General features: G+C 46.9%; 1 protein-coding gene across 4 annotated transcripts in view; it reads right to left on the bottom strand.

Annotated features, from left to right (window-relative positions):
* Positions 1-19,306, bottom strand: part of INPP5F (inositol polyphosphate-5-phosphatase F) — a 2,244,937-nt gene that overhangs the window by 439,686 nt on the left and 1,785,945 nt on the right. For all 4 annotated transcript variants that reach the window (XR_011268751.1, XM_069611942.1, XM_069611943.1 and 1 more), the window contains one exon: positions 17,265-17,336. Coding sequence is in view for 3 of the 4 variants with exons in the window: in XM_069611942.1 (XP_069468043.1) it covers positions 17,265-17,336 (72 nt within the window). In the remaining variant the exon portion in view is untranslated. The remainder of the gene's footprint in view (positions 1-17,264; positions 17,337-19,306) is intronic.

The raw sequence follows: 19,306 nt of genomic DNA, 5'->3' as shown, positions 1-19,306 counted from the left end.
CCTCCCCTTCGGGAATATGTTCAGCCGCTAAGGAAACACAATTCCACAGAGTATGAGTGAAACGTGCTAAGGCACACACAGAGTTGACTGCTTTCAAAGCCATACCCCTTGAAGAAAACACTTTCTTCGTCCAACCGTTAAAACGCTTGTCATCCCTATCAGGAGGGATGGTAGGGTACGACGCCTGTTTAGCCGGGGCCATGGCCGCCTGCACCACCAAACTCTCCGGAGTAGGGTACATGGACAAGTAGCCGGGGTCGCCAATGGCTGGGCGGTATTTTCTCGGCAACGACTTCCCTACTGCCGGGAGACTCTCCGGAGCAGTCCAAGCTGCCGCCACCCTTCTTTGCAAGGCCATATGGAATGGCAGAACGAGGTCAATTGGTGGACCTAGGCCCAGGATATCTGCCAGGTCATCCTGCAGAAAATCCACTAGGGGTGCAGACCACCCCAAGTACTCCGACACCCTTCACATATCCCGCCGGTTCGAACACTCGGCGTGCGTACCAGGCTCAGGCCTACCACTTTGACCAGACCACTGGCGTCGTGCAACGACTGACGCAGGTCTTCAATCTGGCTATGACCAGACAATACCTCCCTCCAATTTCCCTATCTCTCCCCAAGCTCGTAATTTAGGCGTTCTCTTTGACTCCTCTCTCCCCTTCTCCCAACACATTTCTCTCACCTCTCGCACTTGCCGATACCACCTCTACAATACTCGGAAAATCTTTCCCTCCCTCACTTTCCACGCTACCGAACTCCTAATCTCCTCTTTCATCTTTTCCCACCTCTTCTATTGCTCTTCGCTACTCTTTGGACTACCCGCATCTCATCGTGCCCCCCTTAAATCCATCTACCACTCTGCTGTTCGTACCCTTTGTCTACTTACCTCCCGTAACTCCATCTCTACCTCGCTCTCTTCCCTTGGCTGGCTACCATTTCACTCACAGCTAAAATTTTACTTTCTCTGCCTTGTCTTCAAATTCCTCCATGGCCTTACTCCTCCTTATCTCTCCTTCTACTACCCCTCCCGTTACCTGCGTTCCCCTGACCATTTCCTTCTCACTGTACCTCCATCCCCCTGTGCATCCTCCCGTTTCCGCTCCTTCCAACTCCTTGCACCTCTGCACTGGAACTCACTCCCTCTCACAATCCGCTCTACCACGACCTTCTCCTCATTTCGCACTAAATCCCTCCCCCTCCATTCTCCTCCTTGACACCTCCCCCTCTGCCCTCTCCAATTTCCCCCCTCATTCTTCCCTTTGATTTTCTCTCTCCCCTCTCCTACCCCTCCTCTCTCTCCCTCCCATTTCCCTCCTCCAACTCTTCACCACCCATCCCCCCCAATCCCACTCCCCTATTCCCCCCTCCCCTTCAGTTAATTGCTCTTTTCACTTTTGTCGAATGATTCATGATGTCATTTTGCTTCCACTGTTATTTGGTTGATGTTGTTATGTGTTATGTTGTTCCACTGTACAGCGCCTTGGTGTAAAGCGCTCTATAAATCAATAAATCAAATCAAAATCAATTATTTCGTCAGGTACCTCATCAGGAACCAAACCTTCCTCAGACTCTTCTTCCACCTCAGAAATATAATCCAGAGGCTGGAATGGGGGCACAGAAAAAGCAACAAATACATTCTTGGACTTGGCCAGAGTCTTTTTCGGGGGTACCACCATGCCAGGGAGTACCTCCGACAAAGCATCCTCGAAAGGAGTCGAGGGCGTTGATGGAATCGGCGTCGAGCGTGGCACCGACGGCCTCGTCACAGTCCTCGAGGGCAGTGCCCCGAGCATGTCCTTCGACGGCCTTGGCGCCAATGGCATTAAGGGTTTCCCTCGGAGCCGGAGCCTTGATTGAACCTCTCGACGGACATGGCGGCGAAGGAGTCAACGTCTTTGAAGAAGACCTCACAGGCTCCGACGGTCTCGAGGGCGTCGAGGACCGGGACCTGGAGCGGGCATGGCTAGAGCGATCCACCTGGTCCGATTGAGACCTCGAAGGTTCTCGATGATCGCACCGACCACCCGAGCCTGAAGGCGTGTGAGTGGTGGGTCTAGCACGGTCACGGATGGCTTCTCTACAAGGCGTGGACGGGCCGGAGCCCATTGATTCAAAAATCACCAACATTTTCTTGCGAAATGCCTCCTTGCCGGGACAAGCAACCCGTCGTCGGGCAGAGTCCTCGGACGAGGACGGGGAAGTCGACCAGTGACGGCGCTTATGCGAGTGCCTTGATGAGACAGAGGAATGGCGGGAACCACTCCGGGACCGAGACCCCCTGGACTTACGCCGACGACGTGGAGAGTCGCCCCTCGAATTGTCGGTGGAAAGTCCAGTGGACCTTGGTTTACGGGGTTTGGAAACCCTACCTACCGAAAGCTTCTTCTGCTCCCGCAAGGCCTTCGATGTGAGCGACTGGCATTCGTCACAATCGTCCGTAGCGTGGTCCTCCCCGAGGCACCAGAAGCAGGCATTGTGCGGGTCCGTCAGCGACATCTTGGAACCGCAGTCCTGACACTTCTTGAAAACCGACCGCGGGACGGAAGAAGAGGAAGACATGATACAATCTTCACAAACCAAGTCCGAAGAACCGATAGAAACTCAGAAGAACCGAGGCGCGCCGAGATCTCCGAAGCGAACACATTCGCGGAAAAAACAGAACTGAGGCTACGGGCATCGTGCGTCCTACTTATAACATCCGGTGATGTCAGCTCGACGGAGGCCCTCGAGGACAGTGCACCGACGTCATCGACGCAGAACATTTTCCGAAGCAGCAGAGCTGTGGTGATTACCTGTCGTAGATATGGAATACGTTGGAGGACCCAATCCCCTCGAAAAGAAAGTACTGTTGGAGTATTACAAAGAAATGGATCCACATTCTTGTTCCTGCACCAGTTAATGAATTTATTCCAACGACACCGGTACAGGGATTTTGTTGCTGGCCTTCTGGCCGAAAGCAAAATATCCATTACGTCATCCAGTAGGTCCAAATTCTTATATCTTAGCCTCTCAGAAACCATGCGTGAAGGCCGAGTGTCTTGACCTCTGGATGGAGAACTCAACTTTCTTCTTGCGAGAGAAGATCCTCTCTTTGTGGAAGACGTATTGGATGGCAGATGGACATGTCCAGAAGGTCTGGGTACCACGTCCTCCTGGCCCAATCCGGGGCAATTAGGATCATGGTTTTCCTGAACTTTCTCAACCGCCTGATTACATGAGGAATCACGGGGACTGGAGGAAACGCGTAAAGGAGTGGAAATACCCAGTCCACTATGAACGCGTCCCCTAGAGCTCCTCTCGGGGGAAATTCCCTTGAGCAATACAGTTCGCACTTCCGGTTGGCACCGGTCGCGAACAGATCTACTTGAGGGGTTCCCCAAAGGGCAAAGATCTCTTGAAGGACTTCCTGAGCTAGCTCCCATTCGTGGGAGACTGTTCTCTGCCTGCTCAGACAGTCTGCCGCTGTTTAGCTCTCCGGCCAGGTGAACTGCTGATAAGAGAGATTCCTTCTTGCATTGCCCAGAACCAGAGCTGCATTGCCTCTCTGCACAGTGGAAGTGATCCTACACCTCCTCTATTGTTGAGGTAGTACATGGCCACTGTGTTGTCTGTCATTATCAGGACATTCTTTCCTTGTACAGAGGGCAGAAAAGCCTTCAGCGCTAGTCTGATTGCTCTCAGCTCCAAAAGGTTAATGTGTAGTTTGGACTCTGATGGAGACCAACGACTGCTGATTGTCAGATCGTTGTTGTGGGCTCCCCACCCCATGAGTGAGGCGTCCGTCACTACCGTTATATCCGGCCATGGTTGCCAAAACGGTTCCCCCTTGAGGATATTCTCCTTGCAAGCCCACCATAGAAGATCTTGAGCCACTTTGGTTGGGACTTGTAGAAGATCTGACATCTCCCCCGAAAACTGGGACCATTGAGTCCTGAGGGCCCACTGAATGGATCTCGTTCTCAATCTGGCCTCTGGTACCAGAAAAATACAGGATGCCATGAGGCCTAGCAACTTTAGGAAGTCGAATGCCGGTAGATGTAGGGCATTTTGAAATTTCATTACCATCTGCAGAATGTGGTGAGCTCTCTCCTCGTGAGGCAAGGCTTTCCCTGAGGAAGTATCCAGGATCGCTCCGATGAATTGGAGTTTTTGGTTTGGAATCATTTGTGACTTCTTGTAATTGAAGGAGAAGCCCGTAAGAAATGGCAGGTCAAGGCCAGATGTTCCTGGGCTCGTTCGGATCAACTCGTCCTTATTAGCCAATCGTCCAGATAAGGGTAGATGTGAATCCCCATTCTTCTGATACTCGCTGCCACCACCACCATCAGTTTGGTGAAAACCCTTGGGCAGAGGTTAGCACAAATGGTAGAACTTGAAACTGATAATGAGAACCACCAATTGCGAACCTCAGGTACTTTCTGTGCTTGAGATGAATTGGCACATGAAAGTAAGCATCCTGAAGGTCCAATGAAACCAGCCAGTCCTGAAGTTGAAGAGCCTGAAGGATCTGAGAAAGGGTCACCTTCTTAAACTTGTCCTTCCGGAGGAACTTGTTCAAGCTTCTCAAGTCCAAGATGGGTCTCAATCCTCTGTCCTTTTTGGGGATGAGAAAATAGGGTGAGTACCAGCCCTTGTTCCTTTCCGCTACAGGTACATGTTCTACTGCACCTTTCCCTAGCAGGGTTAAAATCTCCTGCACAAGGAGCGGGTCTGGAATTTTTACAGAGTTGGCTCCCGGTGGATGATCTTGAGGTCTTTGATGAAAAGGAAGACAGTAACCATGGGTCACTATCTTTAGTGCCCAAGCATCTGACATAATGCCCCGTCATTCGTCCAGGTACTGAGTGATTCTGCCTCCCACTGGGGTTTTGTGGGTTAAGACCTCAAAGTGGCTTTGCAGAGGCTGCAGCAGTGGCTGAAGAGGTAGTAGCCGCTGCTGTGGCTGATCTAGCACCTCCCCCTTTTTGCACCACGAAAAGGTTTTCTCGGTTGGCCACTGTGACTGGCCTGCCCTCTCCTTTTTCCAAAAGAGGAATAAAAGCGAAAAGGGCGACTCTTCCAGGAAGATGAGCCTGCGTAAGAGTGTTGATGAGGTTATCTTATAGCGGTGCTAAGTGATTTTACTGCCGCTTTCAAGGTCTGCAGCTTCTTCAGGCTCTCATCTGCCTTGCTGCCAAACAACCTCAAGCCATCAAAGGGCATATTACATAGTCTAGACTGCACATCAGGTGCAAATCCAGATTTTCTTAGCCATGCGAATCTGCGCAAGACCGTGCTAGAAGCCATGGACCTGCTTATACTATCCGCATTGTCCAATTCTGACTGAAGGCATTCCTTTATAGCCTCTTTACCATCCTTCAATATAGCCAGGAAACCATCCAGTTCCTCACCTTCCGGTATGCGTTCAGCCGCTGATGACATACAGTCCCACAGGGTAAAAGTAAATCTTGCTAATGTGCAAGTGACATTAGTTGATTTCAGGGCCATGCTGCCTGAAGTAAAGGCTTTCCGGGCCCAAGCATCAACTTTATCGTTCCTATCTGGTGGTATTGATGGATAAACTGATCGCCTAGTGGGAGTTGCAGCTTGAACTACAAGGCTTTCGGGAGAGGGATGCTTGGATAAATACTCTGGGTCTGATAAGGCTGGTCTATATTTTGGTACCAGTTTTTTATTCACTGCTGGAATCAAATTGTGATTATTCCAATTTACCATAACCCTTTTTTGTAAAGCTTTATGGAATGGTAAAACAGGATCTTTTAAGGGGCCCTCACTCAGGTTATCAGTCATGTCATCCAGGTCAAAATCCGGGGAAGCTACTTTCCATCCCATAAAATCGATGATTCTTTCCATAAGATTTCTATAACTGGGATCAGCATGATCTGTAGAGTCTGGTCTCTCAAAATCCACTTCAGGAGAAGTGTCCAAGCCATTGGCATTTTGTAGGCAATCATACAAGTCTGTTATTCTTGATTGTGGATCCACTAGTTCTTCAGGGACCTCTCTGGCCCCAAATCTAACTCCAGCTGGAGTGACGTCCTCTTCAGAGGAATGTTCCTCAAATATAGAAGACATGAATGTAAATAATTCCTGTCTAGATTGAGGGTGAAAAGCCTTTTCAGGCAAAGGTGGAGGAACTTGTCTAGGCATAGAAAATGGCGTAGACTTGGGGCTTGGTATTAGAGAAGGCCTTGATAAAGGCGTCGAAGGCGTCGATAGGTTAGATGCTGGCTTTGACAGTGTCGAAGGAGGCTTCCATGCTATTGAAGCTACATGTGTCAACGGCATCTTTGTAATCGGTTTCAATGCTATGGTCGTCGACAATGTCGAGTCTAGTTTTGTCTTCGACGTTGATTCCTTTTGCCCCGATTTGTGTACCGGAGGCTTAGATTTAGAGTGTGGTGTCGGGGAACTTTCCCTTGAAGATACTCTCATCTCTTTTTAAACCCTTGCGTGTTTGGATCTTGATTTTCCTCTGTCACTTTTAGAGTGAGTAGAGGCATGATCACCACGCAGCAACTTCGAGGGGGTCTGAGCCTCTTTCTCGAATATTTTCAACATCGAAGCCCTGAAGGCCTCCCATTTTTTGGGGGAATCGTGTTTTAAAGGGTAAGTTACTCTCCTCTCTGAAGAGGACGAGGAGGAAGAAGACATATGTCGTTGCTTTCTTGACTTTTTCGTCGAAGACGAGGAAGACTTCCTTGAGCGACTTTCTAATCTTGACCTCCTCGACTCGTGACAAGATTTTCTAATGGATTCGTCCGAATCCTTTTGTCTTTTCGAAGACTTATACTTGTCCTCCCCCACCGCCAGCTTACTTCTGTGTTCCCTAAGAGCCTTATTTGACATGGCCTGACAGGACCCACCCTCATCAACCCGATGGTCTGAGCTGAGGCACCAGAGACAATTCCGATGGGGGTCGATAATAGACATCTTCTTGCCACACTTCAGACATTTTTTTAACCCTGTCTTGGGTGTGGAGGGAGTTGAAGACAAAGACATTGTCAAAGATATTTTAGATGCGACGTTCGTGGCACGAAGCAGTTGTGTCGGAAAAACGGAACTGAGGTAACAGGCGCTGCTCGAGCCCTTTATACAGCAGATTACGTCGACGCCCGATGGCAGCCCTCGAGGGACATCGACTCTGCGGTCTCGAACACAGCACCCCCTGGTGAAACATTTTTCCCAAGCAGCTGAAGCTGGGATACGATTATCATAAAATGAGGAATACGTGGGAGGACACAATCCTTTCGAAGTGGCAATACTGAGGAAACCCATCTAGACAAGCAAGGGTTGCATCGAGCACAGAAGAGGTGGAAGGGGGTGGTGGTCTGCACTACTGTCTCCACCTACACTAGAGGAGTACTGGCGTGGATCAGAGATGCAGCCTCAATGAAGGTGTTGCCGACCTTGGTGGATAAGGAGGGACGCTATGTGGGGATTGTGGGGGAGATGATGGGCAACTCAGTATTTGTGCTGGTAACCTATGCCCTCAATGTAGCACAGGCGGAGTTCTTTAATGGCATGCAGGATGTATTGGTGTGATTTCGGATGCCTGGACCGTGTGGCTCTGGGATTTCAATTGTGTACTGGATGCCATGTTGGATGTGCGTAGCGTGGCAGCCCGGCAGGTGGGTACAGCGACTAAAACTATGGCTGGCATAGTGGGGGACCTCCACCTTAAGGATGCCTGGAGAGTGATCCACAGGAGGGAGCGCCGGCACTCCTACATCACACTGGTTCACGGATCCCATTCTTGCATAGATTATGTGTGTGGGGGAGGAGTACTTTTCTTGGGTGTCTGGGGTGGACTATTTGGATAGGTCCTTATCGGACCACTCGCCTATAATGGTAGAATTGGGACGGAATGAGTCCCCGCCTGCTCATTCCCATGTGGAGGTTTGACACTCGGATGCTAGGGGATGGTGGAGTTAGGGCATCGCTGCACAATAGTATCTGTCAGTTTCTGGAGGAAAATTGGGGCTCGAAGCCACAGAGGCCAATGGAATGGGAAGCGCTGTAGGTGTTCCTGTAGGGTGTGTGTATGTCCACAACTCTGGGGGTCATCAGGGTCCTTGATCTGGAAGTGAAGAATCTGGAGTAGAAGATGGGCAAGACCAAGACCTGGCTAGGGAGAGGATACAGGCTGGGGGCTACATGATGTGAAGGGGGAGCTTGGGGCAGCAAGGTACTAGCTGCACAATCTTAACTAGGCTGGGTATGTGTCCAGGCAACACTCGGAGTGAGATAAAGCAGGTAAACTATTGGCCTGGCTGGTCAGGAGGGAGGTTGGGAGTAAGAGATGTGAGGGTATCCGGGCACCGATGGGGGTCGGTGACCACGACTGATGATTGGATCTGCGCCGTTATGCCATATTGTATCTGGAGCAGGGCGGATTTGATAGTGACCCAGCAAGGCAGTGGCTGAGCGAGGCAAGCTCACCAGTACTGAACGAGCATCAGAGGAAACTGCTGGTGGTGGGGGGACAAAGTGCAAGTGCAGGAGGTGATGGGGGCCATCAACTCACTTGCTGGGGGCAAGACACCCAGGATAGACTGGATACCATCGGAAGTGTATAAGGAATACAGTGATGTTCTGGTCCCTAAGCTGCTTGAGGTCGTGTTAGAGGCCAGACTAGGGGAAGGGTTACCTAAGGAAGGGCGGGACCCGGCCGATTGCGCATCCTACTGCCCCTTGCCTATGATAAGCGTATATGTCAAAATGATGTGTAAGATCCTGGCTGGCAGGCTGACGCTGGTTATGTATGTACTAGTACAACCAGACCAGACAGGATTTATCACTGGGAGGTTCATGATGCATAACTTTGAGGCGGTTGCTCCTGATCCTCGATAGGTACAGACACTCGAGGAGAGGTTGGCGGTGGTCAGCCTAGATTCCTACAAAGCCTTTGACTCAGTCTTGTGGGAATTCCATTGACTGGTCTTGGAAGAATGGGCTTGGGGGTGCCTTTATTGAGCGGGTTAAGCTGCTTTATGTGGGCTCTTCATCGAGGGTCTGGGTGAATGGGGTTGTTTCACCCGCTTGGAGGGTAGGCAGGGGCACCAGGAAGAGATGCCCATTGTCCTCGATATTTGCATTGGTTATTGAGCCCATGGAGAGAATGTATAGGCTCTGACACTAGCAGGTGGGATTGACACTTGGGGGGAGGCAGTCATTGTATATCCATGTACGCCGACGACGTGCTGTTATACATCTGGAATCCTCAGGTAAACTTGGGGCGGGCTATGGCGACGATAGAAGAGTTTGGTCAGTTATCGGGTTTGGCGGTTTATAAGTCCAAGTTGGCGGAGTATGCGTTGCCGACCGAGCAGGAATCCAGACCGAGGTTTTAAAATATTTGGCAATCAGGATAAGCACAGACTTAGGCAGAAACCTGTGAAGTTCCCTTAGAGACCACTGCAAAAGGTTTAAGACCACAGGAGTAAGCAGTAAACCCAATTGGTAGCAGTCTGCACCACCCAGATTTACTGGGTAGCTGTGGCTGAGCAGTCAGACTTCTCTCAAGAAGAGTTATGCAGTATATAGAGTATACACAATAGGGCCAAAAATACAGTAGAACAAGCAAACACTGACCAGAGCTTTGGTATTAAAAGTATATAATTATTTAAAACACACTTATGAAAATACACTGGCATTAATATATCAAGCAAGTTCAAACACAGGCACTATAAGTATATACACATTCCTAGTTAATTATTCGACAAGTCTAGGTTAAGACACCACTTATTAGCAAAACAGAGGTGAGGACGTAACCTTAGATGGCACTCCAATAATTTGTTAAAAAGGGGGGGGGGAAAGGCAGCATGGAAATAACACAGTACCAACACTTTTAAGAACCCCCAGCAAGGCAGGAAAGGCAGGGTCTACTGTAGAGCCAAAGTTCATAGGCCCGGCCCACTCTTAGAGAGAGCAAGGCTGAATGTGCCAAAGATCAGACAGTGGAAATGCACTGCACTCAAAGTCTTTGCAGAAAAATGTCAAAAAGAGGTTGGACCAGTTTAGGAAAGCAAAGTTAGCAGGTCTGAGGTCAACCCAGTTGGAAAGTCAAGGATTTATGGGACACCTTGGACAATCCTTTGCAAGGGAGACCAGGCGGGACACAGTACCTGAAATGGTGAGAAAGCTCCAGCGGTGGCAGTTGTTCCTGGCAGCGCGTGCAAGTCGTGGCTTCGACCAGAGGAAGAGATGATCTCGACGAGGAAGAAAGCTGGAAGTCGTTGCACTGCCAGGGATGAAACCAGCCGCGGAGTTCCCGATTAAAAGGTACGACCCTTTTATTCGCAGTCAGTGGTGAAGCGTGGCTATCTGGCCGCCGGGGTGCCACCAGCTCAAAGGGAAGAAGACTCTCCTGGAAGAAGATCTCCTCTGTCGTCGGGGAAGTGGTGAGTTCATACAGCAGGGCTCCACCGGGGGTTTCGTCGTTGTAGATGGCTCAGCTTCTCCCCTCTTCGGATTCTTTAGGTCCTGTGGCGACTTCTGAAGTTCCAATCCCCAAAGCCCTGCTTTTATGCAGAAAACACCCCATTCAACAGCCTAGCTGTCACTCAAACATGCTAAGTGGTGAGCCGGGCGGCTCACCAGTGGGCCAATCACACAAGAGTGCGACTTGAGTTGCCGAGGCAACTCAGTCCAGGGTGCCTAATCCCCCTCCCACACATCCTGTAGACCCCAGACAGAGTGGCACCATTTGGAGGGCTTCTGTGCAGAAGCCCGCCAAAAAGTGGAACAAAGGGCTCGACTTGGGTTAGAGTTTCAGAGGCGAACACAAACACCATTTTAAAACCGAGTCTTGGCAAAAAGACCCAACCGGGGAATTAATATTAAATAAATAACCCGGCAGTATCTTTAACATTGCACCAAAAAGTGGTGCGTTCAAAATCAATGGGAAAATCCCATAAGAAATATTCTGGTGGAATATTTTGCGTGGTATCCACTGCCACCAGCCAGAAACTCGACAAGGGGGGACTGGACAGTGCCCCCTTGGAAAACAGGCCCAGGGGCAATCGAATTACCCCTACCAGTACTTCCACAATATGATGGTTTGTACTGGTTCTGTTCACTATTTGAGACTAGTAAAGCAAATGGTGACGTTACATGCCCTGGGAGACAGTAATTAGTCCCAGGGTATGGAGTCTATGTTTGCGGGTCACTATGACACTCCTGTGTTACTGCAATGAGGGTGATGTGTAACACTCATACCAAAAACACATGAAGCCCTATGGAGTAAAAGACCCCATAGCCCATAAAACACAGTCACAGTCAAAGCACATTCTCAAATCATGCCTACGAGTGGGAGAAAAAGTCTCACTCTTAGCAGGAGAAAAAAAAATAAACCCCAAAAATCCAGCAAAGCTGCTGGGGGACTCACTAGGTTTGGGAAATTAGCCTTAACAGAGAATTCTCCCTAACACAGACTGGGGCTGGATGTACACCCACAATGTCGAGAAGATGCTTACAGAATTCGAGGGCCTCACAAGCTTTTCGATTAGGCTCCCCATCTCTGTGATGGGGCGTACAGCCTTGGCGAAAACGATCATGCTGCCAAGATTGTTATATATATTTCAAACAATGCTGATGGTTCTGGGTAACGCTTGTTCCTGGTTGCTGCATACTACCCTCACAAAGCTGCTCTGTAAGGGGGGGACCCAGAGGATTGCTCTAGCCACACTGCAGTTAACTAGCCAATCCTTCCGCAATCTCCTCCTCCCCTCTTCAACGCACTACCCATTCACTGCACCACTAAAATGCTGGACATCCTGAGCACCCTTGCCTCACCCCTTGCCTCCTGCGGCTTCTCACCCTTAATCTTCCTCTTTATCCTACTTCTCACCTGTCACACCTGAAGAAGTCACCAGAGTTGTGACACACAACTCTTTTTCAAACCTCCTGCTGACCCTCTTGCATCTACAATCATCCCTGACTGCCTATCTGCCCCCCAGTCCTGGTGTACTCCCAACAATCTCTGCCTCAATGCCAGCAAGACTGAGATCATTCCCATTGGGACCCCAGCTCCCTCTCTTTCCCCCCTCACTCTGGCCATCCTCTATGGACTCTCCCCTGCTCCTCCTTATGAAGCCAGAAACCTTGGAGTCATCTTCGACTCCTCTCTCTCATTCCTTCCTCACACTCCGGACATTACCAAGAAGTTCCACTTTCAACTCTTCCTTCTCAAAGGAATTCTCCCTTTTCTCACTTTCCCCGCGAAGCTCAATGTTGCCCGAGCCCTAGTTCTCTCTAGGCTTGACTAATGCAATAGCCTTCTCATTAATCTACCTTCTTCCACTTTACGACCCCTCCAGTTAATCCAGAATATGGCAGCAAGAATTATAATTGGCCTCAAGCACAGGGACCGCATCTCTCCTGCCTTAAAAACTCTTCACTGGCTCACAGGTGCAGCATGGATTGAATTCATCCACAAGGCTGCCTGGGGCCTGGGACCAAACTATCTGCAACGTTTTCTTACTAAATACTCTCCCTCTAGACCTCTGTGGTCCCCTGTCACCAACTCTCTGTGTGTAAAGCGTTTTGCTAAACAGAGGGCAGGAGGCCTATCAATTTCTTCAGCTGGCTCCCTCTTATGGAACAATCTCCTCCACCCTCTTCGTCTGGAGCAGGACTTCCCCAAATTCCAGAAGCTCCTCAAGACTTTCCTCGTCACCTCCTCCTTACCTTCTTCCCTCCTCTGCTAATCACACAGTCACTGTGATTGGTGGCCAGGGCCCTTTTGTATCCTTTGGGGACATGGCCTCCAATACGCAATCGCCCCAGCCTCTGCCTACCTCGCAGCACTTGCCTCGGCACCCACCAGCCTCAATCCTCTAGGCTGCACTTTCTACTCAATGCGGCTCCAGGCTGCATAGCACTTAACTATGCACCTCATCTGCTGTTCACCCACAAGCACGGACATTCCAGCACTTACCCCACCACCACTTCCCTCTCCTCACTGCACTTGCACATTCTTAATACTCACAAGGCATAGTAGGGTTGTCTTTATCTTCCACTGTATTCATTGTTTTCAATACCATGTTCCCTGCCTGTTGCCCTGTGGGCGCTTGGAAAGAGAATTGACGTACTTTATAAGCACCTAACAAATGTACAAGGAATAAATAAAATAAAAAGGGGCGCCTGATTTTAGGGCATACTATTGGGCGTCAGTCCTCCAGCATATGGTGGATTGGTTTGCCAAAAGAAAGGGGCTAGGAAAGATTTCCTATCTCGTAATATGCTCATGCTATGCCCTTAGACAAGTTGCAGGTGTTTGCTAAATGTTCAAGTTATATTCACAAGGTTTTTCGAAATCATAGTCCATAAATCTTAATGTAAACATTTCCCAATCACTTTATTTCATGAAAGGCAGCGTGCATCCAGAATGTGTCCCCAAAAATAATTGCCAATGCATTTCGGAACTGAGCCGTCATCAGAGCTAGACACTATAAACATAACATTTCACCAAAATGTGATACATAATTATAAATCAGAAACAGAGACATAACCCAGAATTGTCGATAACACCATACAGTTGATACACAAATGATGAGGGAAAGAAAGGAATTGGAAAAACCAGAGTCAAAACATATGCAGATCCCTCCCACTAGTTGGATTTCCGGTAAAGGAATCCCCCTTGCGGGGTGCCCTAGAAAAGATTGTACTTACCTTGCTTGTCTTCGTCTTTTGGCGAACGGACTTCCTCAGATGCTCCTAGAGAATAGCTCCCTCCACCTACCTAACTGTTTCTTGAGGGACTGAAATGTCGAGGCGTCACAAGGTGCGCAGCCTTCCCACCAATGATCAGAAACTATAGACTGCAGGCAGAGTGCGTGGCGATACGAGGCTGGGAACGACCCGTCACAGGAAGGGCACCTGCTGAATCCCTCCTGAACTGACATGTGGCGATGAGGCACCCGACGGCGGGGAGAATATTGAAAAACAAAACAAGAAAACGTTTGGGAAAGCGAAGGCGTGTGGAATTATAAGTGAAGACTTTACCACTAGCACCCTGAGAATGGGTCAGTTCTTGACAACGTGGAATAGAGGACGGATGTGAGGTGCCGAAGGGCGGGGTTTGCAGACCGACGATGCGCCCATGGCTGCGCCTCTGCGTGCCTTAAATATAAAGGGATAATGCTTTTTTTTGTGGGAATAAAGTTTCTGTTCCATGGTTCATGGCATGTGTTGGAATCCCTATATGTACCAAGATGAGCACTAGTGACTTCTGAAAGCTAGAAATGTATCTGGGACGTTCCTGCAACCCATCTGTGTTCCAAACTGTGAAAAGAAGATTGTAAACTTGCAAATAGCTACTAGGCAGCCTTCAATTCAGGACTTGGACACAATTCTCATAAAGGCAAAACACTACACCGATTTTAGAGTGTCCACGCCTGTGATGCAGCCTACGGCAAAGGATGTGTGGATTGGATAAGTACATTAAAGCCGGTGACGTATGGCATGAGATATCTGGCAAAAAAGAGACAGCATAAGAAATAGGTCTAAAGTAAAACAGGATGAAGAATCTGTTTTTAAACAAAGATAACGTGTGTGAGACAAAGCCCTGCCCTCTTAAAGAAAAACATATTTAAAGCAAGTAAAACCATCAAAAAGAAAAACAGTCCCAAAAAGCCCCCAAAACGTGGTGGATTTTTAAGAGCAGGTGCCAATCTGAACGCTAGACAGAAAAAGCCATTACATAGCAGTGACAGGATCCACCAACGCATGAAAGGATGCTTGCATACCAGACAAGTTACAGACTTGCAGCTAAGAGAACAGTTTTCTGGCCTAGTCTGATACTAAAACAGGGTTGCCCACAAATTGAGAAGACTTGGAGACAGTCTCTGTTGAACACAATAGGATTTTGCTCCTCGAATGAACGGTGAGTTTTCCTTCTCTCAAATTCGTTATACGACATTTTGGTGTCAGGAGCAAGGTTCCCAAAATGGAGTTTCAAAACTAATCTATCCGTTTATTTTATTAGACAATTTGATACTTTGCCAAATTCACTGGTTTCAGTATCTGCACACTCCTTCTCTACTGGAACTACAATTCGCAGAATTTGTGTCAAAGCTCTCCTTTGCGCACAATCTTTAATGGATGCTTTGGTACTTTGACTACCTTTCCTAATATGCAAGGTTCAGGCCATACTTTTGTACCTATACCTCCAGGATTTTCCTAGTGACTTCCAATGCCAGACGCTACTCTGGTGTGGACCTTCCTTTATTCAAAGGGATGCCATGTTAATAAGCATTCTTGTCAACCCCTCTACTTTCAAAAGTGCTAGCATCGATCGTTCTACCACTGCTACTCAAGGTGTGCCAAGGAAGTTAGGGGATATCATGCCGGACTACAAATGGGAAGGTAAAGCCTGCTGTCATCTCTAGGGCCGTTGGGAAACTCCTTACAGAGAGATTGCATTTTTTCACAAAATTAAAACTACAAACTGATTCTGCTTTGTATTGTGGGTTTTGTTAAGGTGGCCCCAAAATCCCATATAGGCCCAGAGAAATTGAATCAGTCCAAATCAGACTCAATGTCAGAGTAGACAAAGTGCACAGCGAAATCCAGCTTTATTCACATCAAGACAAAGCCAGGGCAGCATTCAAGCATTGAAATCCCGTCGCTCTCGACATTCTTATTAAAACAATTGCTTAAGTACTACAAAGGTGTCATCACTGACGTCCTAACATGAAATCAGCATACACAATTTATGGGGACTGGTGATAGGTTAGTGGGTTTGGCTACATATACATTCCATACGGGCAAAACAGTTCTTTGCGTTACAAGTATCTGATGGCTCCACCTGAACCACCCCTAAAGTGATAAAGGTCAAAACACATCTCTACGACAAGGATTTCAATAGGTTTGCTCTTTACTAACAACCAAGCTTGGACACTTGACAGGCCATCAAGATATGAGCCAGACGTAGAGTGGGACCATGGAACGTTCTTCCTTCAATTAAAAGTTACCATCCCTCATTCTCAGGTCATGAGACCGGGGGCAAGCCCTTGTACTTGGCCTTATGCAGCAATTCATGTATATGTGTGATTTTAGGGAGTTTCGCAAGTGACATATCTGTGTTTGTTTCTAATGAATGGCCAGTTTTCTCCAATTATGGATCACGTGCAATAGGATCGTGTTTGAAATAGATTTACCTCCTATTTATTTGTGTGTGTGTGTTGTGTTTACTGTTGCCACCAGGGACACTCTTGAGTTATTCTCCTTGGATTCTTTGGCTTACTATTTTACTGCACGTGACTAACAAAGGCTGGTTGTGCTCTTATAAAACCTTAATTAATCTGGGAATTGCTTTCTCGTGCCTTCGTTCCCTCGCTCCGATCCTCCCTTATTTTGCTCTAAACTGAGCACTTGTTACCAGGCACTGTGAGCTCTGCACGGATATGTATTTCTGTGGATTCAGCCTTTTGAGTATTCTGGAAATCTTCAGGCCTCTGCTTAGTCTGAGAAATGTTAGGGCTTCCATTTTTAAGAAAATGGCTGCCCAATTACACTCTTGCTTCTGTGTTTAGCAAGCTATATTCGTGTGTTGTTCATGTTGCATTCACCTCATACATTGGTCATGTTAGTGTTCTTCATGTCTGTAGGTGCTATGTTCATTTTGTTCAAGTCTAAATGCATATATTACCTATCGTACGTGTTCATGTGGAGTGCATTGTGTCTAATGCATGTACCTCTACTGTTATAATGTTAGTTTAAATGCTTTTAGCATTTTCACTTTACATTGTCTCCAAACCCTGCAGTACCAGCGGGGGATAAGGGCCGAATCAGTGAGCAACGTCTCTCACCTTTGCAGTATTGATACGGGTGAGGGGCAGAAGTTATGGATGACGCATTTATCTGCCTTGCAACAATTTAAGAGAGAAAAACAAGAGCCACATTCTAAACATATTTGGTTATTTTTGAGTGACATACTTCTGCTTGTAAAAGTGTTCAGGAATCTCAACAAACACACACAACATATTGTACATTTTACAATTAACAGCAAAAATTCCCTTGATGGAAACCAAAACTTGCAAAACCTCTTTCGTCTTTCCATCTACATTTTGCATCAATATTTTGTTCACTGCTGTTTGCGTTTCGAGATTTGGTAACTGTCCTGCATTTCTCATATGTTTGACTAGCCTTCCTTTAAGGTATTCACTGTAAATACATGGCACTCTTATTAAGACATAGTTTTATAAATACCATACTTTATTTCCAGAAACAATGGGGGGACCCACACTTATACTTACTAAGCCATATAGTAGGCAGAGTTGGACAGCAGAAGTAGGACATCCACATCTTTGTGAGTGGCATCAATGATGCTGCAAATAGAAGAACACATGAAATGAAGCCAAAGCTGCCAGAAGAGCCCACAAGTAACTCAGTCCCAGTAAAAAAAAGGACATGCATTTAAAGGCAATTACTGATGTGCCTAACACATGACAGGTTTCAAACATTTACAAAAGCAATTAAATGTCCTTGACACTTACACCTCGATTAATGGTCTGTGGCTCAACATCACAAAAAACAAAATCGTGGCTTTTTATGGCAAAAATAAGCGTCATACCGCCACTAAATTCACAAGGAAATTAAGAAACCTGGTTGTAGAAACTGTAGGCTGCTAGAAATACTTGGGCCTGTTGATTGATAATAGATTAATTGGGCACCCCATAGGGAGGAAAATAAGGCGAAATGTATGCAAATCGCCCGTGCCTTGAGTGCGTTTATCGGTAAGCAGGGTGGTTGCTCTTACAAAACCATTGCTCTCCTTTACTCTGCAAAAATGGTTCCCTGCATGATCTATGGCCTAGAGGTATGGGGTCACCTTTTGACCGCAATAATTGTGCGACTTGAAAATAAGATTTTGCGTATTCTTTTTTGTATGCCTGAATCTTTGCCTATAGAGTTCATTCTGCTCGAATTCAACCTCCGACCAATAAATGCAATCATTGCTAGTAAATTAACTTTATGTTACAATAATTTATTAAAACTAGATAATAAAACTGATTGGTGATGTATTTTGGGTTTATAAAACACAACTGTGAACATTTTGGAACCCTAGGTAAAATGTGTTCTGAATACCAACGCTGGTCAGCAGGTCAGTCACAGCCCCGGAAAAGTATTAAATTATGGGTAAGGGAGTCAACAAATGCATTTTGGTCAGAGAGTAACTTGGTACAACTTGCATCCAATTTGCATAGAGACCAATTCATTACTGGATGGATCGCTGTACTAAATCGAAATACATTGAGGCATTTCCAAACAGTGCTATCATACACAACTATTTATTACTAAAATGTAACCGAACACAGGTGTTCGATACGTTGGGAGCGCAAAAAGGTATATCCTGTAATCTGCGACTATGTCGCCAATGTGGTGAATCAACTTGCGAAACTGCTGAACATATACAGCCTGATTCATGGAATTATCTGCACGTAAAACGCAGATTTGCGCGCCATTCTGCCTGAAAATCCCCATACCTCAAACAGGAATTTTCGGGCCGAATGGTGCGCAAATCTGCGTTTTACACGCAGATAATTCCATGAATCAGGCACATAATGTGTTATTGTGCTAGTTTGGAAGCATTAAGAAGGAACCATTTAAAAGCCTATTGTAACAACTTTGATAAAAATGACACTGGTGCTACGTGGAAATGCGTATTTGAAGGGAATGATGCCAATCTCATTTTTTATATAATGACATTTTATGGCTCCGTTATTGACATTTTAAGGGAACTATTAATTGAAACACTTTACTTCCAATTCATGTGCTGGGATGAATCTGGATTTAAATGTTTGATTTTTATGTATGTTGTGGTTGTGTATGTACAAATCCTTAACTGGATATATGTATAATAAAACAAATTATTTAAAAAAGCAATTATATATACACGGAATATTGGCAAATTCGCAAGCATATCACCTAGCCAATTAAAACCTTCACCTTACATAATGCTCCACTGGTTTCAGTGTCAGCTCAGCTCTGTCTACATAGGTTGTAGGACAACACCATTTGCATAGAATATTTAACAATGCCACTGCACTTTGATCCCTCACTTTATACAGGTTGCAGAACTGCAGTGTTCATACTAAACGAACAACCCACCTGCAGTTCATCATTCCAGGAACGTGCGTTGTAACTGGTTTCCACTATTCTGAATAGTTGTGGCAATGTCATTGAGAATGGGATGGAAGCTGAAAATAGTGGTGTTAGCAGTTAATGTGACATCAGAGTTTATTTAGAACCGTTTCCCCTAATCAAATGGACTACTGTTGGTTCATTAGCTAATTCT

Source organism: Ambystoma mexicanum, chromosome 8 (genome assembly GCF_040938575.1).
Source record: "Ambystoma mexicanum isolate Mex_15411 chromosome 8, UKY_AmexF1_1, whole genome shotgun sequence".
In the NCBI taxonomy this organism is placed as follows: domain Eukaryota; kingdom Metazoa; phylum Chordata; class Amphibia; order Caudata; family Ambystomatidae; genus Ambystoma; species Ambystoma mexicanum.
Note: the sequence above shows the minus strand (reverse complement) of the source record. Positions and strands in the feature narration are given on the sequence as shown.